Raw genomic sequence first — 16,892 nt, 5'->3', positions numbered from 1 at the left:
ATGCCGAGACCCGCTATTCCTAGGGTGACACAGGCCACCGGGCACAGGGACTGCAAGGCCGGCCCTGGAAACTGACAGGAGAACCATTGGAAGTTACTCCTGGAAGGATGTCTTCACCATGAGGCTCACAGAACCGCAGAGAAGCCGGGAACTTTGGATAATGTGCTGGCCTGATGCCGCCCCAAAACCGCTTCTTTCTCTCCTTTACGGAAGCAAGACCGAGACCCCCGTCCAGAAGCCCAACTCCAACCTCATCCCTGCCGCAGGTATTGACCTGTCACCAGGTCTGCTCAATCTACTCACATCCACAGGTCTTCCCGAAAAGACCTTTCTCCACAGCCCCTGCCCCTCCAGGGCCTGTCCCCTCAGGGCACACGTCCCCTGTGCAGCCCACACCCCTCCAGGGCCTGTCCCCTCAGGGCACACTGTCCCCTCCAGCCCATGCCCGCCCCAGGGCCTGTCCCCTACAGACGCTGTGGGTGAAGGCAATGCTCTCACTCTTCCCCTCCTGCCACCAACGTCACATTCACATAAGTCGAGCACATCGGCCCTGCCCTGCGTAGCGGCAGGATGACCCCAGCCCCTCAGAGGGACACAGCAGGCCACAGCGAGGCCGGCCAGTCCCCTTCTAGGGCCGAGCCCGGGGCCCCTCAGCCAGGCCACCCCACCCGGGACCCCCTGGCCCAGGCTGCAGGCTGCTGTGTGGGGTGAGCCCCAGTGCCAGCGCCGTGTGCGGGAGATGGCAAGCCAGATGCCCTGCGGGGAGGGCACCCAGGGGCGCCATGGACAAAGGACCACGTCCTGTGCGGTCCCTGCGCCCCGGCGTCCCTGTGCCCAGCCCACCCGCTGCCGGGGCCCCCGACGCTGTGACCCGCGTCCCCGTCTCTACCTCCCACCGGGCCTGCCCTGCCTTCCACTCGGTGTCCCCGCGGGAGGCCGCCGGGCCATGGTACTCAGGCCGACTCAGCGCCGCCGCCGGCATCGGCACCCACCTCCACGCTCACCTGAGAGGACCTCTCCTGTGTCACACGGTGCACACACCCCCACAGCCTCTGTCCTGGGCCCGGCAGGCAGCCGTTCGCCCTCCCGGAATGTTCCGAGGCTTCTGCACCTCCCCCACCTGTGTGTATCTGCGCCGCCCCCACCACACTGAGCTCCCCACGGGCAGCAACACTGAGCTTCCTCCAGCCTCGCCCCTCGGCGCCCAGCAGCAGCCAGTACCCAGCACGGGCCCAGCCAGCACCCAGCACACACCCAGCCAGCACCCAGCACACACCCAGGCAGCATCAAGCAGACATCCAGCCAGCACCCAGGACATACCCAGCTACAACCCAGCACACACCCAGCCAGCACCCAGCACACACCCAGCCAGGTGCCCAGCACACACCTGGCCAGCACCCAGCACACACCCAGGCAGCATCAAGCACACATCCAGCCAGCACCCGGCACATACCCAGCTACAACCCAGCACACACCCGGCTAGCACCCAGCACACACCCAGACAGGTTCTCATCATATACCCAGCCAGCACCCAGCACAGACCCAGCTAGCACCCGGCACAGACCCGGCGGCTCCACACTGCTTTCTTCTGTGTTCATGCGAGTCCTGGCTCCCTACTTTATGAATAATATTGGACAAGTCTCCTTCCCTCTCTGGGTTCCAGTCATTTCTTTCTTGAAACCCAGGAGTAAATGTATGAATCTTAAAAATGTAGGATTACGGTGGTGAGTGAATGAAAACAGACAATGAGCCTTAAAAACTCATCGTGACCAACTCGTGATCACATACAAGTGTAATCAGCAAGGGGGAGGACTAAGAGCCACCACAGGGTCACATGATCATGTGCCCAGTGACAGCAGAGCAGTGAGAGGCACACGGCCTCAGCAGCCCTTTGCAAACCCCGGGGAGGCGTGCAGCGCCGGGGCTCACTCGGCAGCATGGGGCCCTGCACGCTCCTCCTGCAGGGGGTGTGATCCCTGCTCACAGTCCACCTGTCCCCACACGCAGGCAGGGCTGCCTCACTTCGCCTTGTGTCTCCAGCACCCCGCTCAACCCAGCCCACGGAAGGTACTCAGAAAATGTTGGAAAAATGAAAGAATAAGGTAATAAATAACGAATGAACCGGCCATCCCCCAGTCCTACACATAAAGCATTCCTAAACATAAAGAAAATTAGAATATGCAAGATTAAAAATAGAATTAAGGTAATAAAGCATGCTTATGTAACAGATTGCCATAAAATGTATTACAAAGTCACGTTAAATATTAATATGAAATAATATAGGCATTATATTAATATAGAAAAAAACATATTTCCAAACTCCCTGAGCTCTCTTTGCCTTTAAGTGCAGCCGCCAGTGAGATGCTGCTGGTGCCACACACACGTGTGCTACATTTCTTACCAGAGCTGAGCCCACAGCCCAGTGCACCTCTTCATGGGGATAAAGTGTGTCATCTGGGTGCGCTTATCTGTCTGCTGAAATCTGTACTCTTTGTCACAAGTGTCAGGAGCTTTGGTTTTTCCTTTCTCTACTCCTTTTTTTCTTTTTTACAAAATATTAGAAGGGTATTCAGTGAAATATTAAAATATTTGCATAACACCTGGACTGAACTGTGGGCTGCCAGACAGCACCACCATATGGTTGGGTCCAAACCCATTCTTACCAACGACCAAAAAACCGGGCCGTACAGAGTGTCGCTTACACTGCTTAGTGATGAAAGAGTCATCTGTTCAAAGCCACATAATACAAGTGGAAAGCTGCCAGTAGACGGAGGGCCGCTGGGTGCCGGGGCTGGGGCCATGCATAGAGTGACCCCCTGGGGACATTTTCAGTGGGAAACTCCCAAATGGACAAAGAGAGCCCAGAGCATGCATCTGTGCATGTCACACACGCCCCACAAATGATCACCGAAAATTCACTCTCTTACCAGGAAATGGAACCACTTTTTTATTCTTGCTGAGGTTCTTGAGAGATGCTGAAAAAAGAGAGAAAAATCCAGATATTAATAAACTGACCAGAAGGTTTACATCCCATGAGATTTAGATGTAAGACCTACATCTAAAGGAATCGCTGGGATATAACCATGTTGACCAGCGTAGAGGGAGTTTAGAGCCAATTTGAGTAAAAGGATAGTCGTGCATCATAACACAGAAAGTCCTGCCAACATTATGCAAATTGTAGTTTCTGAGATCGCAGGGCAACTGGCAAAATTGTGATCTTTTTTTTCTTCCTCTAAAGAAAAGCACATTTTTCATAAACTGCTTCCTCGTGCAGTTTCATCAAGGGAAGTCAGGGGCATATGGTGGCATTTCCTCTGCTCCACACAAGATTTAGTAGGTAACAGAGTCTCTCCGGTTACACCAGTAAACCGTAAAATGCAGGTGTCGGGTGTACCCTACGAATACCCAGAAAATGTAAACCAGCTCAACTTACACAACAGCTGCCTTTCAAAAAGCCCAACAGTAAATAGCAATAAAAACGGAACATTCAGTCTAAAATGAAAAAACGCTAAAAGTAGAAACGCATGAGTTCGCGTCAACGCCTGCGAGATCGAACACGCCAATGCACACGGCACGCTGCACGTAACGCAGCAGCTTGTGCGGATCCGCCCCATTTAACAGCTTATCTGGCAATTTCGCTTTGACTTCAGGTGTTGTGAGGTTTTTATGGAGTCCCTGCCAGCGCAGGAACATAGCATGAAAACACGGGCCCGTTACAGATACGCGCTTCTGCGGGACCGGTGGGGCCCCCGCCTCGGGCATGAGTAACACAGGAACACTTTTGCTAAGAAGCACCTCCGAGACCTTGAACCCAGGAGCCAAAAGGCTGGACGGAAGCCGCGCTGGGAGGCCTGACGCTCTGGCAAAGGGGGATGGAAAGGATGCACCAGAGCAGCCAGGGGAGCTGCCAGCCACTGCAGGAAGGAACTCGAGAAGCTGTCACAAGACTTGATGGGAGAGATTAAACTGCCAAGAGCAGCAGCCGGGGAATCTGAAAACTGGGGCGGACGAGAAGGAACGGGAGACCCACAGATTCCAGAGCAGCGGGCTGGGGGCCACCGGGGGGCCGGAGGGGCTCAGGACGCCCCGCTGCTGCCCCCCGAGAGCTCGAGCACCCGTCAGGTCTCCAGCACGCGGGGCCCGGAAGCCGTGTGTCCACTGCCACGGACTTTTGTGACTGCCAGGCTACCGGGCAGCCACTCCTGATGGATTAAGACGTCAGGCTCAAGTTGGTGAAAATAAAACCAACGTTTTGGTTCAAGGTATAAATCGCTGGCAAAAAAGTTAGAAGCCCAGAGTTAGAGAGCAATTAATTTTTGTAGTCCATAACTGTTACCTAATGCGTCTGATTTCTCTGCGGGCTAGAAGGTTTTATTTATTTATTTATTTATTTATTTATTTATTTATTTATTTATTTTAGAATATTTTTAAATAAATCGGCAAAGACATTTCCCAAGTCCTTAGAGGCAATTACAAATTCCAAGCCAAAAAGTAGTCTGGATTCGCAGCCTCTCTGGTAAGTGGCTTGAAGGAGTCGTGCCCCACGGGGGACCTAGAATAACGGGGTAGCCCAAGGAGCCCGCCTGCAGCCAGGATAGACCGTTTTGTTCTTAGAATTATTTTAATCGTTCGTTTGTATTCAAATGTGCTCATGGTAGAAAATTCGGAAAAATAAGAGAAGAGCCCCTCCTCCCCAAACGGAAATAAATTTAAGTCACAGATGCACCAGCTTGCTGTTTTAAGTGGGAATCTACAGAATAAGAACTTGTCTGACTTTACAGTCTTGGGGTGAACTTCCAGATGCAGGCCGCTGGCCCAGAGGTACACTAGCTTCCGAGTGCCCTGCAGGACAGATGCCCCAAGTCGCACCCTCCTGAGGACACGGCCTCCCTACTCGTCTTCCCAAGCGATGGCAGCTTGTTCTTCACACGCTCGGAAGTGGGGACGGGTCCTCCCTGCACCTCACCGCCGGTCAGGACCTCCAGGCCTCCCCGCTGAAACATCCCAGCCCCTCTGCACACAGCTCCTGTCCTCAGACTCCACCCGCCGCCCACCCTCCCCTTGGCCACGCCCCTCTCCCCCCAACTCAGGCCACCCCCTCCCTCCCAGAGCCCCTGGGTCACCCTCGGGGATCTCAGTAGCCACTTGCGACACACCTTCCCGTCCTGGTCTCCCAGCTCTGACACCTCGTCACATCCAGCGAGCCTGTTCTCCAGCCTCCCCCCGAGACCACACCTTGGACCTTGTCGCTGCCAAGCAACGTGATGACCTGTGTCCACTGCCCTCTGCCATCCTGACAGAGTCCCAACACGCCCTTCACCCCGCTCCGTCTGGAGTCAACCTCTCACCTAACCGTGGTGCGGTCACGAAAACTAAAATTAGCGTTAAAACGGTACCATGTAACCTCACGCTTTATTTGGATCCCAGTAGTTTCTAATATCCTTCTTCTGTTCTAGGATCCGATGCGAGACAGCACCTTGCAGCCACTGGTCGTGTGTCCTGGCGTTCTCCAAACTGTGACAGCTCCTCAGGCTCTCCTCACTCCCCATGGCCAGGTCACTTCTGAAGACTCTTGGTCGGGTTCCGTGGAGCGTCCCCCAGGCTGAGTGTGGCTCATCTATTCTCACGAGTGGACAGGAGTCACGGATTGAGGGGGCAACACAGAGGAGCAGTGCCTTTCCCACTGTGTCCTCCCAAGAGGTACATTAGGTCTATGTTACTTCATCCCTGGTGGTACCAGCCCTGACCCCGCGGTCTACACTCTACAACATGCCCCAGTGTTTCCTTTCAAAGATTAAAAACTGATTAATTTTGCCCTTTTGTCTACACCTAAAAAATAAGATCCAGATAGTAGTGAGAGTAGAACCTCATCGGAAGAGAAATTGCAGAGGAGATGAGGGGCCCGGCTTCTGGATCTTTAAGGTCCCTTCCTAGCCTAAATTCCAATCATGATATAAGCTATTTATTCTTCTTTTCTTCATGCGTTGCATTTGAAAGGGACAACGGCACATTATGCTACAGGTATCATTCCTGTGGGACTGGCCAAGAAATTCAACAAAACTATACAGTGGAAGCAGGAGAGGATGCCTTCCTGGATCATTTCAACCTGAATAGCCGCTCGGCACACAAGGACAATAAAATGCCACCTGGAGGACCTGTCAAAATCAGGTGTGCAGAGATGGCTGGAAATTAAAGGGAGACACTGCTGAAGGTGTGCCATGGCAGGAGAGGGACCCTGGGCCCAGCCGAGAGATGCAGGTGCCTCAGCGGGACATGCAAACAGACCTGCAGGATTCGGGGGCTCCGCGAAAAGGAAGCGCAGAATGAAGAACAGAACCGCCTTGTGTTGGAACACAGTGTAGAGTTCCCAGCATGTATGTCCTCACTGAACATTACAACAGGGCCATATGTTATGGATTCTATAGGTGAGGAAAGTAACTCTCAGAGTCTCAGTGACTTGCTTGGATGCCGTAGACTCCAGGAGCAGGGCACGTACTCGCCCCCAAGCTCTGGGTCCAGCACACTTCCCTCCACACACACAAGGTTCATCCGAATGCTCAGTTCCTCTGATGAATACTTGGCTTCTCTCTATCAATTCTCGAATCGTTTTGATACGACTTAGAAGTAATTACACATTGATGTTCCCTTATCAGTTTTATTTTATCCAAGGACAGCCTCTCCAAGACCACTGTGGAGGAGGGATGCCCACAAACAGGAGAAAGCCCACACCCTGACCTCATAGCTCTCGGGAAAGGCAAGGGAAACAGCGCCTTCTCCCCGTGTATACGGCACGTAGTCTCCCATCACTGAAGAGGAAAGCAGCCATATAAACTCAACTTGTACAGATGCCAAGAAACAATTTTTATGAACTTGAAGGATCTCTTAATCGAGCTAACGTTATTGATCCTACCAAACTGGAGCAGGGCTTCGTATGTGGGCGGACCTCCTTTTATGGCAATTTGCTTTATTGCACTTTGCAGATACAGGGGTTCTTTTATGAACTGAAGGCTTGTGGCAACTCTGCATCAAGCACGTCCATCAGCATTGTTGTCCCAACAGCATTTGCTTGGGTCTCTGTGTCACATTTTGGTCATTCTCGCCATATTTCAACCTTTTTCATCATTGTCATCGTGTTACGGCGATGTGTGAGCAGTGATGACCACTCACCTAAAGCTCAGAGGATGGTATTTTTTGACAATAAAGTATTTCTTCACTCAAGGATGTGCATTGTTTTTTTAGATGCAAGGATGTTGCGTGCTATTACACACGCAACAGACTACAGTATAAATGCAACTTTTCTGTACGGTAGGAGACCAAAGGCTTCGTCTGACTTCAGTTTATTGCAATGTTCGCTCTCCTGGAGTATTTGCTTTATCGTGGTGCTCTGGAAGCAAACCGCAACATCTCCCAAGAATGACTGCAGATCAAGTGCTGTACAGGACCCGAGTTGGTCCGGCTCACACAGGAAGGAGAGATCTTAGATGCTCAGAAACGACTGAGGTTTAGGGGTCAGGAAAGTATCTAAGGAGAAGAGTATAGTGAAGACTTTTCTCTAGAATTACTTGGATCGAGTTCTGTCTAAAGGTAAAGATCAGATTCAAACTCAACCCCCACGTCAATCCCATCATACAGCCCATGGGGCCACTGAGCTCTCGTCCCCCAGGGCAGCTGTCCCCACAGTCACCTCCAGGCCCTTCACGCAGCCTCAGCGTGGGCAGCCTCATGGAGGCACAGGGCAGCGCCTCACACGCTCGCCAGCTCAGAAAAGCTAACAGGGAGACTTGAACGACACTCAGATTTCACCAATTCAGCCCAACTTGAACTGAAAGGGAGCCGCTGATGCCACTGCCTCCTCTGACCAGTGAGCTCAGGGCCCCCGGACTGGTCTGAGCTGACACAGCGGGAGACAGCAGGCTGCGGGGCTACTTGTGGATGCTCGGCGCTCACTCCCCTTTGTACCACGTTGTCGTCCTAAGCATCATTTTCTACCTACATAAAAGATCATAGGATAACACTAAACGAATTTGCCCAAAAAAAATAAAACCTCTCAAATAACAGCACTTGTAAGGTACGGAAAGGAAAGAACTGCCAGCTGTCCGAGTTCCTGCCCAAGCACCCGGGCCCACACGGAGCACTCGGGCACGCCGCAGGTACACGGGGAAACCCAAACCAGGGCCAGACTCCAGGCCAACAGCGACCATTTGCTTTTCTCTCACTTTTCCCTCTCCTTTGCTAAGGTAAGATGCACGTTCAGTGGAATTGTTTTCTGCGTGGTCAACACCCTCCCCTGCCACCCAGGGCTGGCCTCACAAGCCTTAGAGCTCAGTTACTTCCTTCCCACACCTACTTACCAATAGTCCACTTCTTCAAGCAAAGGTGGCTTCCAAGCATAAGGGAAGCTGAGACACCAGCTTGGCCTCACTCTATGCTGTAGAGAACTGGGAGCAGCTCCCTGGAGCAGAGGCTCTATCCTGTGGCCTCCTGATAGGAAGAGAGGGAGCCAGGATGCACCCACTGAGGGGTGGGGAAGGGGGATGAGGGCCGACAGCCCTGCAACCAATCATCACTCGGCTCGGGGTCGCTCGGATGACACCCTTAAGAACAGCAGAGAAGTGAGCAGAAGCCTGGTTCAGGCAAGTAAGTCCCCTTCACACTCGAAGATAGGAAACGAGTTAAACGATAAACCGTCATAATTCATTTTGCCGGAGCAGGCTGTTGTTACCACAGGTCAAGAGAGGCGGTCAACATAGACCACGCTTAAGAAAAGCCCACAATGGGCAGCCCTGATGGCGCCACCTCCAGCCCGGGGTACGGTCCTGGAGACCCGGGATCGAGTCCCGCGTCGGGCTCCCTGCATGGAGCCTGCTTCTCCCTCTGCCTGGGTCTCTGCCTCTCTCTCTCTCTCTCTCTCTGTGTGTGTGTGTCTGTCATGAATAAATAAAATCTTTAAAAAAAAAGAAAAAAGAAAAGAAAAGCACGCAAAATGGTGATGTGCTTTTGAACTAAAAATACGTTGAGCCAAAAGACAAGGTGGACGCTAGGTACGTGTTCTCCGCTCTCTCTGAGGCCATCCCACCTGCTGGACCCACAGTCTCACCAACTGTTAGCAGCTCTTTGAATGACAATCAGTAAGTTAGAATTTTTTTTAAATGAGTCCTAAGTTTCCAGATTGGCTAAAATCATAGGAAGGGGGGAACAGAGCCACCTAATGAAGCCTCTGAAGAGCCGAAGAGTCTGGCCTGGCCACGCTCCGCCAGGTGGCTGCGAGCCCCTCGGCGTCCAGAGGAGCAACAGGTGAGGGCCCCTGGCACTGAGGCTGCAGAGGGGGGTTTCGAGCCAGGCACCCGGGCACAGGGTGGCATCGCGCACGGTCCCTTGACTTTGTCCCTGGAACTGTGAATACTCTGAAGCAAAGTAAAAAGGCTGAAAATGACAGCGGGAAAAATATTGGTCTTTTTTTTTTTTTTCTGATTCTTTTGTTCCTTCACTTTGAATGTCCCTCGACTTCCCAGTTCTCAAAAACAAGCAAAACTAACAGCAAGGGGACACAGCCAAACATCACTCCGAGGAACAGAAAACAAACAAATGAACTTATCACCGCCTTGGATTAAACCTCGAGGACGTGGGACGCCCCCCGGGTGGCTCAGTGGTTGAGCATCTGCCTTCGGCTCAGGGCGTGACCCCGGGGTCCTGGGATTGAGTCCCACATCAGGCTCCCCACAGGGAGCCTGCTTCTCCCTCTGCCTGTGTCTCTACCTCTCTCTCTGTGTCTCTCATGAATAAATAAATAAAATATTTTTTTGAAAAAAGAAAAAACCCTCAAGGACTTAAAACGGCTTCCTTGCCCCAGAAAAACAAATGCCGCAAACACTGAGAAAATGCCAGAAGGCACAGCACCTCTCTGGAAACGGGGCTAGAGCTGCCAGGACTCCAGGACTGGAAGCACCTGCTTCCTTGGCATTTGCAGGACAGATGGCCACTGACAGCCGTGCACGCTTGGTAGGAAAGGTGACATCTTTTAAGGGAGGTGTGAAAGGGGCTCATTACCTTTTCCCAAATAAATCCTTGCTCCAGGCCACAATCTCCAGTGGCCCCTGACTGGCGGGCTAACCCCAACAGCCCCGTGGACAGCACTTGAGTGGAAAAGGGCCTGCGACCTTGAAGGCTGTGACTGAACCACAGCTCTATGCAGTCAAGCCCACAGGGAACCAGGCGCTTGGAAACAGACTGGACAGGTCACAGTCACCCACAGCCACCTCATGGGGCAACACGGTGCTGGAATGAGGGGCAAACCCTCCATCCGGCAGGGGCTGGTTGGACCAGGCTCAGGGGGGTGCCCCCAGGCCCTCGGGGCAGCGCCTCACCAACGACGGAGTGGGGAGGGGGGAGTGGATTTGCTTGAATTTCTGCTGTTTCTTCTGTCACCTGTGTCACCAAGGACAAGGCAGGTCGTCATTCCACTCTCCTCTGAGAAAGGAGGATGGTCACCTGGCAAGGTCGTTGAAAGGAAAATAAAACCAAAAGGAAATGTCTACGGAGGTGTCCTGGAATCTGTGCGTATTTTACAAGTGCCCTTAAAGCAAATGGTTCAGCATACGTGTCCTGCACTTAACACTCCATGGAAGCCCCTAGCGTTCCATGGGATGATTTTTTAAGTGTTCCAGGCCTCGAGCGCAGGGAGCGGCCCGGGCACGGCTGGCGGGGGGAGACGCTTAGGCTTGGCCACTGGGATTTCTCTGGCGTGACCCGTCACCTGAAGAGCACCCTTTGTTAAAAATCAAAGAACAAATAAAGACGCCGTGGTTGGGACCCGTTCAGCTACAACTGCATAGGTGCTGGGGGCCCACATACCAGCCTGCCCAGCGGGCTCGCTCCCTTGTGGTCACCAGGTGGCCATCAGGGGCCCTCGTGTGGGCCCCACGCCGGGCACACCCCACCTCCCAGTTGTACCACCTGGGGACGTGCTTCGCACACCTCTTTTCTTCCAAACAAGACAAAACAATCCTCTGATCATCTTGTTGGCGGATTGGATTATCCTACGGGGATAAGGATTGAGGATTATCCTACCGAGTGATGATTTTCCCAAGTTGCCGGGAAGCGTCAAAAATCAAGAGGTGGGCATTTCCCCGACATTCGCTGGAGACTCTCTTTCCCCAACACCCAATAGAAATAGTTGTTGAAAGATTTCCATCATGGAGATGCAAGCAGTTAAAATGAAACTTTAAAACTTGAAGCCCCCAACATGATAAGGCGGGATGGGTCCCGAGCCAGCCGGTGCCCACCCCCAGCCCACAGATGGGAAATAGTGTAAAGACTCAGCCACAGCACAGAGAACCTCACTACCGTCTTGGAGCCTGAAAAGCAGCGACTGTCCTCTAGCCCGGCCTTGCTGGCCCGAAGATGCCGTCCCTCTGCTCCATGGTGGCTCCGCCCGACAGGGACCTGGTGCTCCTCACCCACACATGCTCCAGGCTCTCCTGGTGGTCAGTGAGACGTACAGGTGACAGCCCGCCCAGGGGCCAGGGAGTTTGGGCGCACCTCCTCCCCATGAGCCAGCAGAGCTCCCTTCAGCCCCTCCTGCATAGACACCCCACTATCTTTTCCCAAGGGGGACAGTACACGGGTCCATGGAAGGAGCGGGGGGCAACCAGCAGAGCGAGGCGATCCCGACTATGAGGTAATCTCAGGAGACACTACCGTCTCACGGAACTGTGTTCACTCACCAACTTCCGAGAGCAAAGGGGCTGCAGGGGCTCTGTCTGGGGGGCTGGGTTCCATCCAACGAGCACAGTCGTTGCTGATAAAGATGCAAGTCATGATGCAAGGCTACGAACTGCCCCCTCCCGCCCCTACGAGACCCTCGGACCCCAGAAGACACGCCGTCTGGGTTCTGCTGCAGCAGGAGGATTTGGAAACAGGAAAGAACATGTGACCTTGGAGAGAACACCTGCCCACTCTGTGCCTCCGCCCCCCATCTGTAAGGTGTCCCACTCACCTAATGAAAAGACAAATGATGCGTAGGTCCGTAGGATCTTTACAATTTGCAAAGCATTTCCCAAGCTTTTCCCAAGTTCCCACTCCTCGTGGCTGACACGTTACAGCAGAAAGGCCTACACATCAAACTGCTTTTAAAACTACAAATCCGGGGATCCCTGGGTGGCGCAGCGGTTTGGCGCCTGCCTTTGGCCCAGGGTGCGATCCTGGAGACCCGGGATCGAATCCCACGTCGGGCTCCCGGTGCATGGAGCCTGCTTCTCCCTCTGCCTGTGTCTCTGCCTCTCTCTCTCTCTCTGTGACTATCATGAATAAATAAATAAAATATTTTTTAAAAATAAATAAATAAATAAATAAATAAATAAATAAATAAATAAATAAAACTACAAATCCTGGGCAGCCCGGGTGGCTCAGTGGTTTAGCGCCACCTTCAGCCCAGGGCATGATCCTGGGGTCCTGGGATCGAGTCCCACATCGGGCTCCCTGCATGGAGCCTGCTTCTCCCTCTGCCTGTGTCTCTGCCTCTGTGTGTGTGTGTGTGTGTGTCTCATGAATAAATAAATAAAATATTTTTTAAAAACTAAATTAAATTAGAAAATAAAAAATAAAAGTACAAATCCGGGGGCACCTGGGTGGCTCAGCAGTTGAGCATCTGCCTCTGGCTCAGGCCGTGATTCTGGAGACCCGGGATCGGGTCCCACGTCGGGCTCCCGGCATGGAGCCTGCTTCTCCCCCTGCCTGTGTCTCTGCCTCCCTCTCTGTGTCTCTCATGAATAAATTAAATCTTTAAAAAAATTTTAAATAACTACAAACCTAAAAAATATATGATTACAAATAAACAGTTGTGAAGCAATGTAGGAAAGCATTTATACTCTGCTGATGTTATTACCATTCTATGGGGTTGGGGTGGGGGCCCAGAGAGGGGTGGTGGACAAGAAGTAAGACTTTTGCTCTATGGAATGTTCTCTGCATATTTTAACCGTATTTTAGGAGACAAGCCTGACTAGCTGTTTATAACAGGATCGTACCAGTGTCCTCACCCATGGTGGAATTACGACAGAGTATATATACGTTTCTATTTCTTCAACATCTACATGACATACCTTTTTTCTTTGTGTTCTGTCTTAAGGGAAAGCTTTTCTTAAAAGACATTCGTGAATTGTCTTCCTGAAATAGAAACCATCAGTGTTAGCAGCTGGAACTTTTTTCTCTAACCTATAACCAGGAGTCCCAAGAGCAGGGCACTCAGCTACAACCGCACCCTGAGAACTGAGGTTTGCAACAGGCATTAGCCCACCGGAGACACGACTGCACTCAACACTGATTTGCAAAAAAATGACAACCCACGCTGGAAGGCTACCTACCTTTCCATGAGATGGCAGGTGCCACCTTCACTCTGGCCGGGGCCGTGAGTCCAGACCAAGATCAGTGAAGCCCATGGGTCAACATGGATGAGAAAAGCTCCCCTCGTCTGGTCTCAGGTTCCAGCCCCAGTGTGTTGGAGCCTTCGCTCCGGGCAGTTCAGGGACTGAGCCAGACACTGGGACCGACGGACCCGGTTCACACAGATTCCTGTGGGCCGCTCCAAGTTTTCTATCACCGTCTCGTCCTGCCCAACATTTCCCATACCAGAAATGACCCAGCTTCACTGTGGAATGTGGAAAACTGGAAAGAGTCCCTCCTATCCTAACAACAAGAAAACGTGAAAAAAAAAAAAATCTATGACACTACAATCTTCTTGAGCTCATCAGAGAGAGTTGAGGCCACAGGGATACCAGTCAGCCTAGAATGTAGGACAGACGGACACAGCCACGGAGGGACAGGGCCTGAGCGAGCGCCCACCGGCTGCCCTGCAGCGGAGCGTGGGGGGGCGTGGCGAGCGGTAGGAAGATTTCAGAGCAAGCGCAGCAGGCCTGAGGGCGCACAGCCAGGGCCCCCCAGAAGGTGGCCGATTCCAGGGCGGAGGCAGAGACAGCGGACAGGCCTGGAGGAGCTCACGGTAATGGGAGAAAACGGAGTTCTTCAAATAACAAAGCACATCAAAGGATCCGGGGCCGGGCTGAAAGAATTACAACAACCCACGCCGGAGCCATGAGGACAGCGAACAGCGTAAACCTGGGTTAGAAGCCAGAGCAGAACATGAACGTGCAGAAGTCCACACTGACACGAATACATGGTTGCGGAAACAAATAACTGAATTGGAGACAAGGAGCAAATATTCCCAATGAGGTGGTGGTGAGTTCACACTTCACGTCCTCTGGAGGCGAGACCTAGGGACTGGCTTCCGACGCACAGAGTAGGACGTTCACGGAGGAGAACCTGATGAACACCACGCCCCCGAGGGACGAAGGGTGCTGACTGGGGACGCCACACGGATGTCCCCCATGTGGTAGGAGAAGGGCGCTTTGCCTCTCGGCGCTCTTTCCAGACCACCCCCCTCGGGGGCAGGTTCTGGGCCCCCCTGGCCCTGGTAGCAAACCCATCAAAGTTAAAGGCATCTCATGAAAACCGCGGGCTCATGACCCTCTTGAAACCAGACACTAGGATCTTGCACAAACCTTAACACACGGACTACATATGGAGAGAGAGAGGACACACCAACAAGGGCTCCACGGAGGGCGGAGTGGGAGCATGTGCCCGCTCTCCACGTGACGAGGCTACGTAGGCTTCGCAAAACCCAGCACCCTCGCCCCTGGGTACTTAGCCAATCTGTGCGTGGAGGCCCACGGCAGTTCTTTTCAAAACAGCAGAAAACTGGGAACCACCCAACGTCCTTCAACCGGTGAGTGCACAACACGTAGTGGTAGATCCGCAACGTGGAGCACTGCTCCGCAGGCGGAAGGGCAACTGGGGTCCCTCTGAGCCACGGGTCCCGTAGACGCTGCCGTCGGGCCGCAGAGGCGCCGTGGGGCCAGAGTGAGGCCCAAGGGCCACCAGCGACCCGGGCTGGGAGTGAACAGACCCAGCAAGCCACCCCACTCCCATCGCCCAGAGGCCCTGGCTGACCGACGGCTGCTCACAGCCGGGCCCAGGGACCCTAACGGGAAAGTCCCATCAGTTCCTATAGGTCCTCATCTTGCCCCTGTCACTGCTACCCCCCACCGCTGCCCCCTGGCAGACAGCCTCCCCTCTGCGGCCCTCCGGGCTGCCCCCCTGCAGCACAGTCAGTAAACCCCTCTCCTGCCTCTGATGAAAACTCTCACCACCCCAGCCACCCCACGAGTCCCACATGTATCACCGTGGGTGGAAGACTCCTCGGGAAACACAATGTACAATTCCTGTTCCACGTCACCATGGGAGAGGCAGGACCTCAGGACAGAGCCCCCCAACCCTCCACCAAGTGGCGACCAGGTCACAGGGGAGGGAGGAAGGGCCGGTGGTGGAGGACGAGGGGCGCCAGGGACCTGGGGGCAGTGGATGTCCTGTCCTCGTCTGACTTGGTAGGAACATGGCTGCGTGGTTCCCAGACTTCACACTGCGAAGGCGGGGTTCACCGGACGTAAACTACACTTCAGTCTTTACGAAGGAGGTAAACGGACCCGAGAAGGAACGATGGTGCCAAGTGCTGAGTGGGGTGACTCTTCCTGCCCATTGGAATTATAAAACAAAAGAAATCATTACAGTCCTTAAAAACAGCCACGACAGCCCTTGAAAGCACCAAGGAAGGACAGAGACACGGGGGGATTCTCTGCCCACGGGCAGTGCTGGTCCCCGACCCCCGCGGGCCTGGCCGGGGTGCTCCTCGCCCACCGTGGCTCTGGTGCCGGAAATCACAGCCTCTCTGCCCACGTAGGCCGGGGGGCCGCTCAGGGCAGCTGAGCACCTGGAAATCTCAGGTGAACTCCTGGAAGTGAGGAAGTCGCAGAAGAACCGAGAACCACTGTCTGGTTGGAAAGCCCACCCCGCTCTCCTGCCCACCGCTAACTGGGCATTCGGATACATTTGCCAAAGCCCCCCGGATCCCAGGGTTTGAAAATTAGACCTCAATGATGCTGCTAAAATCACATTAGCTTTCAAAGAAAAGAAAAAAAACCAGGACCACCCTCTGGCGCTGGTGTACCCAACAGTTCCCGGCTCTGCTAAGGCGAGCCTGCGAGAAGCCGCCCAGACACCCAGACGACAGCAGAACGAGCAGAGGCACATGAGTCGGGGGGCCCAGGAGCAAGCCCTCCTTGGCCTGAGATCTAGAATGCCAGGGACAGCCCCTCAGGTGGGAGCCAAAGGTGAAGAGGAATCAAAACCATTCCACGAGGCCACACGTGGAAGTCCACGCGCTCTGTCCGTGGGAAAGTCCCAGTGTCCCCCCGGAGCCCGCAGGTGCACGTCCAGCAAGCGTCCCTCTGCCTCCCGCCCACGAGTGAGGCCGGAGCGGGCACGCCAGCCCCAGGAGGCACTCCTAGTCCCACGGTGAGAGAAAGCAGGAAAAACCAAAGTTCGTAGGAGAACCCGGAAAGCACGGCAAGCGGGAGCCACTCTGCAAAGAGACAGAAGCCTGGGACCCCAGTCCTCTCTGGAAACATCAAACAACACAGCCAAGAGATCTGCTGTGTGCAAAACGACGACGGACTTCATCAGGAGACATATTTTTCAAAACGAAGAATCGTGGCTTATCTACAGAGGCCTCAAGTATAGGGATCACTTTTGCAAAACTCAGCATTGCTTAAAAATGAGAGATAAATGAGGTTTTTCTGTACTTGCACTTTATCACCGTTCTCACTGGAACTGTTTGGTTTGGCCTGCGGCATCGTGGAAAGCATGTGGTAAGCCCTTCGTACGGGCTTACACCGTCTCTACGATGGAACACTAAAAACAAAAGTTGCAAAAACCTAGTTGCAAAAAAAAAAAACCTAGTCGCCATAAATACTTTCTAAAACATCTCGCACGGGACACCTGGGGGG

The 16,892-nt window shown here is 53.4% G+C and overlaps 1 protein-coding gene across 12 annotated transcripts in view; it reads right to left on the bottom strand.

Moving 5' to 3' along the window:
- The window catches only part of DCDC2C (doublecortin domain containing 2C), a 94,097-nt gene that overhangs the window by 4,013 nt on the left and 73,192 nt on the right, over window positions 1-16,892 (bottom strand). For 6 of the 12 annotated variants that reach the window (XR_005371976.1, XR_005371972.1, XR_005371973.1 and 3 more), the window contains 2 exons: window positions 13,098-13,161; window positions 2,928-2,975 (listed from right to left, as the gene is read on the bottom strand). Coding sequence is in view for 5 of the 12 variants with exons in the window: in XM_038560692.1 (XP_038416620.1) it covers window positions 2,928-2,975; window positions 13,098-13,161 (112 nt within the window). In the remaining 7 variants the exon portion in view is untranslated. Of the gene's footprint in view, window positions 1-2,927; window positions 2,976-11,995; window positions 12,297-13,097; window positions 13,162-16,892 lie in introns of those variants that run through there. The other 6 variants (XM_038560693.1, XM_038560695.1, XM_038560694.1 and 3 more) reach the window with 2 other exon arrangements.

Source organism: Canis lupus, chromosome 17 (genome assembly GCF_011100685.1).
Source record: "Canis lupus familiaris isolate Mischka breed German Shepherd chromosome 17, alternate assembly UU_Cfam_GSD_1.0, whole genome shotgun sequence".
NCBI lineage: Eukaryota > Metazoa > Chordata > Mammalia > Carnivora > Canidae > Canis > Canis lupus.
Note: the sequence above shows the minus strand (reverse complement) of the source record. Positions and strands in the feature narration are given on the sequence as shown.